Genomic DNA, 16,560 nt, shown 5'->3' on the forward strand with positions numbered 1-16,560 from the left:
AATGTATGAAGAAGTGGAAAATTGGGTCTTTGAATGGTTTGCCTTAAAACAAGAAAAGTTCTATTGGGACAGTATCCACAAATTACCTAAATATGGGGAAATGTGTAGCTAGTGATGGACATTACTTTGAATAAAGCACTTTTTATGTTTCTCTTGAAATTATCATGTTTTCTCTGATTACAAAATTCACATTATTAATCAGTACACCTGGTATAGTGAATAACCTTGTAACATACATAATTTCAGATGTATAGAAATGTATCTTCACATTCATATAGGATAAATTCCTGTAAATGTTATTGTTTAGTGAATGGGTAAATGCATTTGTTCTTTTCATAGATTTTGACCAATTACCCTCCTTAAAGTTATACCATTTTATACTTTGACCAGCAGGGCATTATGGTACCTATTTCTTCATCATGTTACTTACAAACTGTCTAGGGCCGTGGTCGACAAACTGTGGCTTGCGAGCCTCATGTGGCTTTTTGGCCCCTTGAGTGTGGCTCTTCCACAAAATACCACGGCCTGGGCAAGTCTATTTTGAAGAAGTGGTGTTAGAAGAAGTTTAAGTTTAAAAAATTCGCTCTCAAAAAGAAATTTCAGTCGTTGTACTGTTGATATTTGGCTCTGTTGACTAATGAATTTGCCGACCACTAGTCTAGGCAAATATTTTTGTTTTAAATAGATGTAATTTACATTTTCTAGGACAGTGATTCTCAAATTGGTTTGGGAGGAAGTGAGATTATGAGGCTTCAAAGAATGATGGCATCTACTTATATATTTGAGAATTAAGTCAAATATTTGGCTGTCTTCTGTCAGTTACTCTTATAGGCACTGAGGATACAGTGAAGAAGGTGGACATAATGTTTAGTGAGATAATAAGTAAAATTGATAAGATCATTACTAATGATATACACTGGACTGGGAGTTAAGAGAAAGTGGTAATTAAGATGCAGTGCTAGAAGGTGGTATGAGGAGTGGGACCAAAAGAGGAGGAAAGAGTCAGTCTTGTGAAGAGCCAGCACAAGATCCCTGCATGCATAGGGTCACAGAGTTCAAAAGCAGGAAAGAATTGGTTGCTGAGTCTTGTACATAATGAAAAGCTTAATGAGATGAAGCCAGGGATATAGGCTGTGACTCTACTTCTTATACATTTTTATTCTCATGGCAACGAGTTTGGGTTTTGCTCTGTGGGAGGCTATTGAAACATTTTAAGTAGGAAAGCAATATATGATATGTTTTCTGTTTTACTGTATTTGCTTCAGATTTTTTTACTTTTTTAAAAAGTCTTCTTAAAAAGTGTTTATTGACTTAAGAGAGAGATAGAAATAACATGAGAGAATCATTGATTGGCTGTCTCCTGTACACCCCATACTGGGGATCATGCTCAAAATCCGGACTTGTGCCCTGACCTGGAATTAAACTGTGACCTTCTAGTTCAGGGGTCCTCAAACTTTTTAAAGTGGGGGCCAGATCACAGTCCCTCAGAGAGCTGGAGGGCCGGACTATATGAACTACTAATTCCTACTGTAACACCTTGGCTGCGCTCACTGCCCAAAAAACCTGGCGGGCAGGATCAGACTCCCCTGGGGGCTGCATGTGGCCCGCGGGCCGTAGTTTGAAGACCCCTGTTCTAGTTCATGCGTCAGTGCTCAACCACTGAGCCACTCCGGCTGAGATATTTTTACTCTTGATTTTAAAATAATTTTATGTCTAAACGTGGCAAAGATAGTGCGGAGAATTTCCATAGACCCTTTAATCAGCTCAGCCTGATGTTAACATCTTACATAACCATGGTACATTTATTGATACTAAGAAATGAAAATTGATACAATGTTAGTACTAAATTAAAGATTTTATTAGATTTTCCCATCATATCCCATCATTTCCTCTAATCTGTAACAGTACGGATATTGTAGAATATGGTTTTAGAGTTTTTTCTTTGTGACATTTTGAAGTGGTGGGGTAAATATTACAGAATTGTGATAAAATCTAATTTTCATTATTTGTAGTACAATGTAAATATTTATTAGCATTTATTCTTCAGAAAGAATATAATTTTTAAAACTTTATCTACTAACATTGTTAGTATTCATATCTTTGTTATTCTGTTGTCCTGGTTAAGAGTTTTGAAAGTTCTTAATAATTGTTCTTCCATAAAAAACTTTCAGTCACCAATAATTTTAATAAATTTAATTATGTGAAATTTTAATTTAAATATTTTGAGCAATATTAATTTATGTGAATGATATTTCTTAATAGATAAAGATGGGATGCTATCCTATATATTTATTTCATATCAGGTTTAGGAGATAATGGCTTTTTCTCATTTGATGGGCTTATTTGTTATTTTCTAAATTTTAGGATAGGTTGCAGTGTTTCTGTTTCCGTATTAATTTATCGTCAGTTTAATTATATGGCTAATTATTGGCTTGTTGTATTTGTCACCCTAGAACAAGGAAGAAGTGATGGCCGTGAGACTGCGGGAAGCAGACAGCATAGCTGCTGCGGCTGAACTGCAGCAGCACATCGCTGAGCTTGAAATCCAGGTACCATGTGGACATAATAAGGTGCACATGCAAGTAATGCAGTCATTTCCTCTCCCTCTGTGCCTCAGCAATTATATCTTCATCTGAAAACGGCTGTGATTCTGTTTTCAACACTTACTCATTCCTAAGCCTGTTCTTTTTATTGCTGTTGTATGTGTATAGTTCTGTGACATTAGGTACATTCACGTTATTGTGCAACTAATCTCCAGAACTCTTCATCTTGCAAACCTAAAACTTTATACGAATTAAACAACTCCCCATTCTCCTCTCTCCCAACCCTTGGGAACTAACATTCTACTTTCTATCTCCGAATTTGACAATTGTAGGTACTTCATATAAATATAGTCATGCAGTGTTTCTTTTTGTGACTGGCTTATTGCACTTAGCATAATGTCATTAAGGTTCATCCATGTTGTGGCAAGTGTCAGAATTTCATTTTTAAGGCTGAATAATATTCCATTGTGTGTGTGTGCGCGCGCCACATTTTGTTTATCCATTGATGAATACTTGAGTTGCTTCAGGTTTTGGCTATTGTGAATAATGTTGCTATGAACCTGGTGTACAAATATCTGTTAGAGTACTTGCTTTCAATTCCACCTGTGAGTGGAATTGCTGGATCCTGTGGCAATTCTGTGTTTAATTTTTGAGAAGTTGTTACACTATTTTTCACAGCAGCTGCAGCATTTTACATTCCCACCAGCAATGCACAAGGGTATCGATTTCCTCACATCCTCACCAACATGTATTAATTTTGTATTCTTTTTTCAAAACCAGCCATCCTAATGAGATGTGTCTGGTATCTCACTGTGGTTTTAATTCGCATTTCCTTAATGATTATTAATATTAAGCATCTTACATGTGCTTATGTATCTTTTGTGTATCTTTTTTAGAGAAATGTCTATTCATGTCTTTGCCCATCTTTTAATGAGGTTGTTCTTGTGTTTTAGAAGTTTTTTGTAGTGTCAATCCCTTATCAGATATGTGGTTTACAAACATTTTCTCCCATTTCATGGGTTGCCTTTTCACACTTATTTTTCTTTGATGTACAAAAGTTTTTTGTGGTTTTTTTTTTTTTTGAAGTCCAGCTTACGGGGTTTTCTTTTGTTGCCTGTGCTCCAAGTCCATTTTGAATGATAATGATCACATTTCTATATTGTCAAAGCTGTTTTTAAAAGAAAATTCAAAGCTTTAAAAATAACTGTTTTGTTATTTCTTCTTATACAATACCAGAGGCCTGGTGCATGAATTTGTGCACGGGTGGCGTCTGGCCGGCCCACCCTGATTGGGGCTGATCAGGTCGGGCCAACTGGAGGGAGGGACCACAGGTGGGATCATCCATGGGGAAGGGCCACTGGTGGTTGGTGGGCCAGCCCCACCCCCTGGTCGAACTCCCAGTTGAACTCCCAGTGGAGGGGACAATTTGCATATTAGTCTTTTATTACATAGGACTAGAGGCCCAGGGTATGAGATTCGTGCACTGGAGAGGGGGGAGATCCCTCAGCCCGGCCTGCATCTTCTTGCAGTCCCGGAATCCTTGGGGAATGTCTGACATCCCTCTGCAGTCCGGGACTCTTGCAGTCCGGACCCCTTGCTCCTTACCACCTGCCTGTAGCGGAGACAGGAGAGGCTCCAGCCACTGCTGCTGCGCTTGCCAGCCATGAGCCTGGCTTCTTTCTACCTGAGTGGTGCTCCTCCTGTGCAAGTGCACTTACCACCAGGGGACAGCTCCTGTGTTGAGTGTCTACCCCTGGGTGGTCAGTGCGCATCATAGCGACCAGTCATTCTACCATTCAGTCTATTTGCATATTATGCTTTTATTATATAGGATAAGGTAATATATATATATATATATATATATATATATATATATATATATATATCCAATATAGGCAAAGTATAATGTTTAAAATCTTATTTCTCTCACAGTTTTTTATTTTGACCTGTTCCAGGCTATAAATACAGTTTCTCTGCAAATCTAGAATTTTCTTCCCACCTGAAAAATAACTTTGTCCTTAAATTTCACTTAAAATTCAGTTAATTTCTGCCCTAGCCAATTTGGCTCAGTGGATAGACCATTAGTCTGTAGACCAAAGGGTCCCAGGTTCAATTCCGGTCAAGGGCATGTATCTTAGTTGCAGGGTCCTCCCTCGCCCACGCCCTGATTGGGACATGTAGGATGCAATCAATTGATATATTCTAAGACTTATATATTATAACCTCATCTTTTGATCTGTGTCAAAAGTAGTCACAACACATTTTGATTTGTATAAGTTTATTAAAAGGTATTTTTTATGCCCTGTTGATAACATTACCCATAAAGTAGTACATATTCAGAAAAACTTAAGGCATGCATAATATATTTACATTCAGTTATTTACATTGCTATCATATGCAATTCTAGTTTAATATGTACTTTTCTAACATCAAGAAAATTATAAAAAATGTTATACATTAGTCACAAAATAGCAAGATTTAAATCACTCTTTTTATTGATTCTGAAGTACTTATTAAAATGAAGAACTTGGTATAATGCATGTTTTATTTAAAATGAAATATAACATTTCATTTTTGAAAAATATAAATAAAAATGCACAAAATTTTTACTATTAATAGTAGCTTGTTAGCATCAAATAGCACTTGATTAAGTGATCACTGGAATTCTGATTGCCAAATTCATTGATATTTTTTAAAAATTTAATGTTTATTGTTCAGATTATTACAATTGTCCCTCTTTTTTCCCCTTATAGCTCCCCTCCACCAGGTTCCTACTACACCCTCTGTCCTTACCTCCCCCCTATTCTCACCCATAGGTGTACATTTTTCAGTCCCTTCCCACATTTCCCACTCCCCTTTTCCCCTGAGAATTGTCAGTCCACTCCCTTTCTATGCCCCTGATTCTATTATATTCACCAATTAATACTGTTCATCAGATTTTTTATTCCCTTGGTTTTTAGATTCACTTGTTGATAGATAAATATTTGTCATTCATAATTTTTATCTTTATCTTTTTCTTCTTTTTCCTCTTCTTAAAGAATAACTTTCAGCATTTCATATAATTCTGGTTTGGCGGTGGTGAACTCCTTTAGCTTTTTCTTATCTGTGAAGCTCTTTATCTGACCTTCAATTCTGAATGATAGCTTTGCTGGGTAGAGTAATCTTTGTTGTAGGTTGTTGCTATTCATCACTTTGAATATTTCTTGCCACTCCCGTCTGGCCTGCATAGTTTCTGTTCAGAAATCAGCTGACAGTCGTATGGGTAGGCAATTAACTGTTTTTCTCTTGCTGCTTTTAATATTCTCTCTTTGTCTTTTGCTCTTGACATTTTAATTATGATGTGTCTTAGTGTGGTCCTCTTTGGATTCCTTTTGTTTGGGGTTCTGTGCGCTTCCTAGACTTGTAAATATTTCTTTCACCAGATGGGGGAAGTTTTCTGTCATTATTTCTTCAAATAGGTTTTCAGTATCTTAATCTCTCTCTTCTTCTGGGACCCCATAATTCTGATGTTGGTATGCTTGAAGTTGTCCCAGAGGCTTCCTAAACTATCTTCAACATTTTGGGTTCTTTTTTCTTCTTCTGGAGGAGTGTTTTTTGCTTCTTGGTATTCCAAATCTTTGACTTGATTCTTGCCATCCTCTAGCTTTTAGGTCTCTGTATAATATTTTTTATTTCAGTCAGTGTATGCTTAATTTCTAGTTGATCCTTCTTCATATCCTCTAGGGTCTTGTTAAATTTATCAGCCTTTTCTAGGAAATTATTGAAAAACCTTATAACCGTAGTTTTGAACTCTATATCCAGCTTGCTTTCCTCCATTTCCTTCATTTGTGGCCTGCCTTTTTGTCTCTGAATTTTGGCTGCTTCCCTGAGTTGATAGAGTTGCTCTGTATACTAGGTGTCCTAGCAGGGCCCAGTAGCTCAGCCTTCCCAGTTACTTCAGGTGGACACTCTTGGTCCACCCCTTTGTGGGCTGTGTGTGCAGTCTTGTTGTAGTTAAACCTTGCCTGTTGTTGTTATCACTGTGGGGAGTTAACCTCCAGGCTAATTGGCTGTGAGGATCGGCAGTGTCTCGGCTGGGAGGGCTTCTGTGCTTAGCTTGGATGGATAGAGTCTCAGGGTGGAGCAGACAGCCTTGGTATCCCATCAGCCCCTCCCTAAGAGGGTCCTGTGTCTCATTGTCCCTTTGCAGTGGCTGCATGTACCTCTGAGAGAAGGCTGCTCTCAAGTTTCGCCCTCTATCAGACAGTCCAGTTTCTCCCGAATGAGTCTGGTACCCAAAGTCTCACCTGGAGCTGGAGTTCAGTGTAGTCAGGAGGTTTTGTTTTCTTCCCGAACAAGAAAGCTAGCCGTGTATTTGCTGCCCACCCTCTCAGTGTGCCGCAAGTAAGCCAGCCCCGTATTCAGCTGCTTGCCCTTTCTGTGCACACGGGTCTTTGTACCTCCACAGCTTCTCTGCGTCTCAGTGTCCTTTCCTCTTTCCTTCTAGTTGTAGAATTTCCAATTAGCCAGCTTTCCGGTGGTTCTGGATGATGTTCGCTCTGTCTTCCAGTTGCAATTTTAAAATTGTTGTGTGAGGCAGTAGTGTAGGAGTTTACCTTATACCACCATCTTGGTTTCTCCCAAATTCACTGGTATTTTTTCAGTATTTGTCTTGCTTGATCCTATCTCATTTGTCATTGTTGACCTCTCATACTCTTTACATTGTCTCTTCCCTTGGCTTTCCTAACAACACTCACTGTGGACTTTCTTCATTCTTTCTAAACTGTTGTTTTCAGTCTTTATCAGTTTTGAATCTTTGTATTCTTCCAAAATCCGAGTTTTGAGTGTTTTAAAAACTATATTCAAATGAAAAGTCTCACCTACATGGCTTCTGGAGCAGTCTTTACAAGTGATTCCTAATATATGTCCATCCCTAGCATGTGCTACTTTATAAGGGATATTATCAACAGAACATACAGAATACCTTTTTATGAACTTACTAGTGGCCCATTGCAGGAAGATTCCTGCAAGAATAGGGCTTCCTCAGGCCTATTCCTGCAAAAATAGGGCTTCCTGCAGCCGTCTCTGCCACCTGCCTGCTTCCCTCCATTCTCCACCACCCTGATTGCTTCTCTGCAGCTTTGCTCCCTTCTGCAGCACTTGGCTTCCTTTTATATGGTCTTCAGTCTTCACTCTGTGCCTAGATATGCAAATTAACCATCTTGATTGGTTTAATTTGCATACTTGCTCCTGATTGGCTGGTGGTGGCTGTGTCTTGTGGGCGTGGAGGTGTGGTCAATTTGCATGTTTCTCTTTTATTAGATAGTATATAAATCAAAATATATTGTGATTACTTTTGATCAATAATTGTTAAACCTTATTATTAGCACAATAATACAGAGTTCATAAAGTAAAATTATAATCCTACTAGAGGCCTGGTGCACAAAATTCGTGTGCAGGTACAGTCCCTGGGTCTGGCCTGCAATCAGGACCATCTTCCCGTGCAGCCGGCCCATCCATCCACCACCACCCACCCCCAGTTCCCTGTTTGCCAACAGAAATTGGAGCCTGCCAGCCAGGGGAAGGGACTGAGAGGTTGGCCATTCCCGCCCACTCACCGGCCCCATCACTGTCGTACACCATCCTCTGTGTGTGGGACAACTGGTGGGGTGAGGGCCTGGCTTTGCGCTACCCGCATTCTCCCCCACCCATCCTCAGTTCCCCGTTTGCCATCCATCCGGCATTCGGAGCCTGCCAGCCAGGAGGAGGGTCCAAGAGATCGGCCTTTCCTGCCTGCTCACTGGCTCCACCCCTGTCGTATGTCATCTTCTGTATGGGGCGACTGGCGGGGCAGAGCCCTTGGCCTGGTGCCACCTGAGTCCCCCACCACCCTCCCTTGGTTCCCTGCCATCTGACAATCAGAGCCTGCAGACCAGGAGGAGAAACCAAAAGGTGGTCAGTGCACCTCATAGCAATTGGTTGAGCAGTCATTTTGGTGATTTTGCTGTTCAGTCGATTTGTATATTACTCTTTCATATATATATACAGACTAGGGGCCCGTTGCAGGAAGATTCCTGCAAGAGCACGGCTTCCAGCAGGCTTCCCTCCTGCCACTGCCACCTCTTCTGCACCCCTCCCCCTGTGCTTTCCCTGTCGCCTCTACCCCCTCGCCCTACCCCATACTTTTCCTCCCGCCGCTGCCGCTGCTCCACCCTCCAGCAGCCACCTTGCTTTCTGCTTTCTCTCCCTCTTTCTTCTATGCTGTCTTCAGTCTTCACTCCTCCTTCCCTCAGCATATGCAAATTAACCGACATATTTATTTGGTTAATTTGCATATTCCCTCTGATTGGCTGTGGGCTTAGCGAAGGTATGGTCAATTAGCATTTTTTCTTTTATTAGTGTAGATATAATAAAATAGTGTCCAGTCGGCCGTTCAACCAATCTTACTGTAATATGCCAATGATATGCTAAGGCCGCTCAACTGCTCGCTATGATGTGCACTCACCACCAGGGGGCACAGTCAGCAGTTGACCAATCGCTATGACGTACACTGACCACCAGGGGGCAGACGCTCTGACCAGTAGGTTAACTTGCTCCTGGAGTCTGTCCGGTCAGGACTGAGTGAGACAGGCCAGACAACTCCTGGAACCTTCCTGCTCTCCCTCCCCAGCTGGCTAACCTCCCATTTCCCTCTCTGGCCCCAATCATGCACTGGTGGGGGCCGGGGGTTGTCCTTGGGCCTCACCTGCACCCTCTCACAATCCAGGACTCCTTGTGGGATATCAGAGAGCTGGTTTTGGCCTGATCTTGCAGGCCAGGCCGAGGGACTACACTGGTACATGAATTTGTGCACCGGGGCCTCTAATATGTATATAAAAACTTTATCCATATGACCACTATAGAAAATATTGCCTTTATCCCATAGTCTACCCAATCATAACCTGTTCCCTTATTATGAATTTTATGGTAATCCTAAAATTTATGGAGATTACTATAGAACTCCTTATAGTTGTGTCATCTTTGTATGCATTTCTGATCCACACAGTTTAGTTTTCCCTGTTTCTGGATTTTATATAGCCATTAAATATTTTCATCTTTGTCTCTTCTTTCTTTGTTCAACATTATGAGTCATTTTTATTGTCATACATATTCTATTTTATGAATATATCACAATGTATTTGTCCATTCTAATATTAGTGGTCATTTAGGACTTTCCGGATTGGCACAATTCTGAACAATGCTGTGATTATGAGCAATCTTGCGCACCTGTACATGAGTTCCTCCAGCATGTATACCAAGGTGCGGAATGACTGAGTCAGAGGTCATGCCAATATTGAACTTTATTTTGTAAAATGCACCAGCTTAGACTCCCAACAGAATCACATGAAAGTTCTTGTTGTTCCACATCCGCCCCCCAATACTTGGTAGTGTCAGATGTTTCGATTTCTGCCAGTTTGGCGGGTATGCAGTGATGTTTCATAATGGTTTTAATTTCCATTGACCTGGTACAAACAATTTTGGCCACTTGAGTTTCCTGTTTTGTCAAGTACCGGTTAATCTTTTGTGTATATTTTTCTATTGGGTTGTCTTTTTCTCATGGATTTCTAGTTCTTTATTGAGGTTATAATTTGCAAATTTGTACTCTTACTCTATGACTTATCTTTTGTTGTTATTTTAAAATTTATTGTGTCTTTTAATGAATAGACCAGTAGTTATTGTTGCTGTTACTGTTTTTTTAATATGTTTTTAGGGAGAGGAGAGGAGAGGAGAAAAGAGAAGGGAAAGGGGGCGGTGGGGAAGGATAGGGAAGAAAGGGGAGAGGAAGGAAAAGAGAAAGAGAAACATCAATGATGAGAGAGAATCATTGATGGCTGCCCTGACCAGGAATCGAACTGTGACCTCCTGGTTAATGGGTAGATGCTCAACCACTGAGCCACACCAGCCAGGCCATAGACCAATAGTTTAAATGGATAATGGACAGCTCCATCTGGAAATTGTAGACACTTCAAATTCACCATGTTTAAAATCAAATGTGTTCCTATTTCCAACTAAAATTGTTTTTTTCTTTTGTTTCTCAAGGCTTGATCAGTGGGATCATGTATTACTGAAATATTCAACTTAATAGGAATTCCACTTATGCTTTTCTTTTCCTCTACCATATATACCAGGGCTGTTATATAGTGTGTGCAAATTTCCAACTTTACCTGATAATAGCCAGTTACTTTACCAAGTGCATGGTAGTTAACATTTTTATCAACACTTTAACCCCTCTCCTACTCTAATAGATTTGCCTTCAAATCAAAATTTAAAAAGAATCCAGAGCCCTCCTGTTGTGCATAGGGAAGGACACACCACTTAAAAAAAATCTTACTCTAGAATATGTTTATTGATGAGAGAGACAGAAAAAGAGAGAGAGAGAGAGAGAGAGAGAGAGAGAGAGAGAGAGAGAGAGAGAGAGAGAGAGAGAGAGAAAAGCATCAGTGTGAGAAAAACATTGATTAGTTGCTTCTCATATGCACACCAACTGCGGATTGAACCCGAAACCTAGGTACATGCCCTGACCAGAAATAGAACCCACAACCTTTTGATGTACAGGATGATGTTCCAACCATCTGAGCCACCCAGCCAAAGCTTCAAAAAATCTTAATAATTCATACAGATTAAAGTGTCTTGCCCAACTCTTCAAAAGAAAAAAGACCTGAGTAAATGTAAAAAACTAAATCAAAGGTGATTTTAATGATTTTAGAAACATTTATAAAAATCTTTCTTAGCCTTTCTATATCCTCTGCCATTCCCTTAATTCATCTGCCCTTCACAACTGACTAGTAACTTCCTGTCCAGTTTCCTTTTCTCCACCTTCAGCTCTTCCATAAAACTACCAGTTATCTTTCTAAAACATAAAACTTTTATTGACTGCCTTTTACCTACCAAAATATATCAAAGCTCCTCAGCATAAAAAGCTTACCTTTTCATTATTAACCAACCTGCATTTCTAGCTTCATCTCTCACCATTACCTCTCCATCCTTCCTCCCCATTCCCTATACACATATACTCTTTTCAAAATTTCACATCCCTTCAGAATTCTGTACCATTCTACACATTGGTATCTCTTTGTAAATTGCTGTGTTTTTCTGTACCTCCTAGTCGTCTGCTTTTGAGGTACTTTTGCTTACTGAATTTTCCTTGGTTAGCTTGCTATTAACACACTTAGTAAATGTGTTTTTAGTAAACATCTTAATGATTCAACCTTAACACATTTATTTACTTACTGCATGCAGATTAGACCCATAGATAGAGCTTTTGTTAAAACCTGAAACTCCTTTTTCAGTTCCAAGAATAATACATTCTTGGTTATTCTTAGTCAAGGAAATTACACTTTCAAGTTCCACTAGGGGGAGAACTGCACTTAGTCAAACATTTTTATACTTCAAATCTCTTCAGACCAACTCTTTCAATTACTGTTACTCTCTTATGAATAAAATGTTTCAAACTCTTCACTTAATAAACTACATTATTACATAAGCTGTTATTTAGTATAATCAAAGACTACTTTTTAATGTAGTTATGAAAATTATACTTTTGTAAATGTCATATTTAGGTGAGAAAATATATTAGATAAAGAAATACTTATTTTTATAAATATTAGCATTATATAGTAGATATACTTATGAGGCTGAAGTTTATTAAATTTATTTTAAAAGATTTTTTATTCAACTTGACACTTTTGCTATTTAAAGTTCACAATCTCCCACATGTAATTGTTCTGAGATAACTACATCTGTAATATACTTAATATCCTCTACCATAATTCTCCCCCTCCTCTTTTGAGGAGCAACTTTATATTAGGATTTCACAATGAATTTGACCTTTTCTAAGTGTAGCGGCTTTAAAATTTTGGCATTTCCATAGAACTGTTTGTAAAAGTTATCACCTACGTTTCTTCCTTCTCAGCATGAATGGCACTTATCGATGGATTTTAGTCACCATTCTATAGTAGTTATTTGGGTTAAACTGTAAGGTTCCACTGTGTATCATTTCAATACTTTGTGACAATTCAGAGTTACAATTCTGAATTTTAAATACTGTATAATCCTCTCACTTCATTCAGGTCTCCCATTATTTTCTTAAATAAAGCTCTTTTGGCCAAATTTCTATGTAAAATAATATTCCTATCCTAAAATAATATTCCTATTCCTAAGAGCATATATTCTTATGCTGCTATATATTTCTTCAGAACAATTTTTTTTGCTATAAATGATACATGTTTGTTTTTATGCACATTCTCCACCAGTATGGAACTCCATGAGCAAGGAATTTTTACCTACCTTATTTAATTTATGTGTTTTTCTGTGCTTGGTTTAGAATGCCTGTTACATAGCTATCACTCAGATATTTGTATTTGAAGAAATTAAATAAATACAATAATTCACTCACCTGCTGTTGTTTCTACAATAAGTGATTTTTCATGTATGTAATTTGAATATCAAATGTTTAAAATTCAGAGATTATCCTATATTCACATACACATCAATTTGTATACATCCTTTTATCAGTAGGTCACTACTTGTTAGGAAGGATTAAGTGAATTCAGACTCAGCCTAAATGCATTTATTATTATACCTAAGAAATTACTGAGCCTGGGACCTTCTTTGAAATGTCATCGGAGAGAATTAAAATCTCTGAAAATTCAGGTATATTTATTGTTGGTGTTAATGGCTTTAATTACATGTAGATAATGGCAATTATCTTTTAAAGGAGAAATTTATTTATTTTTCTTGCTCTCTGCACATGTACTTTACCAGATAATTTGCTGGCTAAATGCCTCAGGCTAATGGAATTTCTTTAAGTAGCCTGCAGAGATAAATATAATATACCCTGATTGGAATAAAAAACTTCATTATCATTAGGAACTAGAGGCTTTTAGAATTCTAAATGACACTGTAGTCACAACTTTTTGTCTTCTTAAAATTCTTAGAGATTTGAAGTCAGTTCTCTTATTAACTATCTCTTTCACAAGTTAACTTATTTTTTATTTACTCATTCAAAACTGAGGATCCTAAAGTTACCTGCCTTAGAGTTGTTGGGATTAAATGAGAAAGCATGTGTAAAGTATCCTTTCTTCCCTAACTAGTCTCCAGAAAAACAGCTCAGAGAGTACCCAGTATTTAAAAAAGCACATTCAGCTTTGTAGGGGATTCCAAAAATTACAACCAAACTGGAAAGTACAAAAAGTATTTGAGTTTTCCTTAAGATAGTCTTTATCCACCGCAGATAATGAATTTATTCCTTTGTAAGAATTGTGTATGGCTTCAAATTAAGAATTGCTTTGACTTTTTGTTTTTTCCTAAAATGTATACTTAAGTGAGCTTATTTCTGTCCACTGTAAACCCTATTATTTAACTTACCCTTTATTATGTATCTTCTATTTTGGGGAACATAGACTTTATTACTTGTAACTTTAATTCTTCCAGGATACTAATAATAAAAGTAGTAATAGTATCATTGATTGCTTTTGGGGACCGTCCAGCCCACAGGTTGTATGGCCCTGGAATTCACCTGGACTGTCCCTGCCAAAGCATTAGGGGTGAGTTAATTAAACGTTTGACCAAATAAAATGGGCTAATTTTTAAGTTGATAATTTAGTGTGGCCTGCAATAATGTCATATATATATATATATATATATATAATCTCCAAACGGCTCTTGGCAGACAAAAAATACCCCACCCCTGGCACTATTAGTCACTTTAGTATATATTCTCTTATTTAGTCTTCACAACAACCACATGGCCCTGGCTAGTTGTTCAGTGGTTAGAGCACCGCCCCAAGGACCAAAGGGTCACAGATTTGATTCCTGGCCAAGGGCATTTACCTTGGTTGCAGGTTCCCTGGCCCTAGTATGGGCACATGCAGCAGGCAATCAATCAGTGTGTCTCTCTCATGTAGATGGTTTTCTCTCTGTCTCCCCTTCTCCCTCCCTTCCACTCTCTCTCAAAATCAATGGGAAAAATATCCTTGGGTCAGGAGTAAAAAAAAAAAAGCTAACAAAAAACAACTATATGACAAAATAGGTATTGTTAATGTCTCCATTTTATAGTTGAGGAAACTGAGACATACAGACTATTTTAAAATGAGATTTTGTTTTTTTTATGAGAAACCTGCTCTGTAACTTAAATTTTTTTCGGGATTAAAATGAAATGTTTTTCTTTAATACTAAAATTACTGTCATGGTAGTTTTATGAATTTTCTTAATAGCAGATCAAGTGCCTCCTATAACTCTGCTTATAAATAGTTCCTACCAGTTCACTATGCATCATTTAAAATCTTTTAGTAGCTTCCTATGGCTTCCACAACAAAGTCCAAATTCTGGCTTTCCTTACAAGACCCTTTCTGCTGATTCTTGCCTCATTTTGTACTTTTCTCAGCATATGCCTGTACTTGAGTCACAATGAATTAGTTAAGGATCCTTCCAGTCTGCCATCTGATTCACTCTGTTTTTCTTTTTCTTCTCTTCTCCTTTGAACTTATTTCAGAAAGGTGACTTCCCTGTTGATGCCAACTCAGCCAATTTTGTTGTCTCTGCTCCTCTAACACTGTTATAGACCTTTCTTATACCATCTCATACTATTTTTTAAAATATATTTTTATTGATTTGAGGGAGAGAAGGAGAGAGAGACAAAAACATTGCTGAGAGAGAATCATCATCCGGGGATCTAGCCTGCAACCTTGGCATGTGCCCTGATCGCGAGGGCCAATGCTCAACCACTGAGTCACAACAGCCAGGCCATCTCATACTTTTTTAATCATTCTCATTTAAAACCCACATGTGAAGAAGATTAAGTTAGGAATTTAAATGAAGTATTGGTTTAAAATCAACAAGTATTTGTGGAGTATCTACTATGTGCCTGTCCCTATTCTAAATACTTAGAGGAACTAGTGAACAAAACAAAAATCCCTATCCTCATCAAGCTTATGGTAGAGGGAAAAGTCAGATGAACAAGATAAATGAACCATTTGTACTATGTAATTTAGAAGATGATGAATGCAATAGAGAAAAAAAATGTAGGAAAGGGAGAGGATTGAAGTGTTGGTGCTATTTTAAATGACAGAAAAGGCTCATTAGAACCTGATGTAGACAAAGATTTGAAGCAGATAAGACATTCAGAGTTGGGGGAAGAAATCCCTGATAAGGGAGGGAATAGTTAAGGCAAATGGCTTACAGCCAAAGAGTTTGTCTGAGTAGAGTCCCTGGGTGGAGTTAGAGAGGTAATAGAGGAAGTCTGAGAGGTAAATAGGGCAGATTATGTAGGGCCCAAAAATTTAGGCCTTTTTCTGACTAAGATGCAAAGTCATTGGAGGGTTTTAAGCTATGAATGATTGGTCAGATGGCATTTAACTTATTAAAAAGATTGAATTGATTCAGAAAACAACCTTCAGTAGAACTCTCCACTTTCCAGATGGTGGAACAAAATACAGAAAAGTTAGTTTTGCTCAGTTAATTGAAGAAAATAGATGGGAATCGAACCCAAGCCTTCTGATATTTAACCTGTAATTGAGTTTATGTTTTGGTTATTATAAAGATAAATATAATAATTTGTCATTATTAAAAGCTTCTGTGGGTTAAGCACATCTGTGAAATTAATTCTGCTTTGTTTTAAGTAATGGAAAGATTTTTGTTTAAAACAGTTTAGTTCTACCCAAATTCAACTTTTTGTTCTTTTCCTGGTACCCAGTCACATTTACCCACTTTGGTTAGTTTGCCCAGCAGATAACCTCTTAGGATGCCTCAGATGGGCAATACCCCAACCACTCTTGGCTTAAAAACACCCACTCAAAATTCTGTTCTGACACAAAGTGAGGGGGTTAGGTTTAAATCAGTGTGCCCAGATCAGTATGCAGTTTTGACAGAACTGGAGAGGAAATGATAAAATCTTCACTATTGAACTTTAAAACAGTTTATATTTTAATAACATTACATTACCATAACATTACTAAGTGATGGAGTTTATCAGAAAACTTTGTGATCAATTCATGCTTTC

General features: G+C 38.0%; 1 protein-coding gene across 7 annotated transcripts in view; it reads left to right on the plus strand.

Moving 5' to 3' along the window:
• EVI5 (ecotropic viral integration site 5) overlaps positions 1-16,560 on the plus strand; it is a gene marked incomplete at its 5' end in the record, with an annotated part of 180,047 nt that overhangs the window by 112,758 nt on the left and 50,729 nt on the right. For all 7 annotated transcript variants that reach the window (XM_084873411.1, XM_084873412.1, XM_084873413.1 and 4 more), the window contains one exon: positions 2,454-2,549. In XM_084873411.1, coding sequence (XP_084729537.1) covers positions 2,454-2,549 — 96 coding nt within the window. The remainder of the gene's footprint in view (positions 1-2,453; positions 2,550-16,560) is intronic.

Source organism: Pipistrellus hanaki (assembly GCF_964339955.1).
Source record: "Pipistrellus hanaki genome assembly, chromosome: 2".
Taxonomy (NCBI): Eukaryota; Metazoa; Chordata; class Mammalia; order Chiroptera; family Vespertilionidae; genus Pipistrellus; species Pipistrellus hanaki.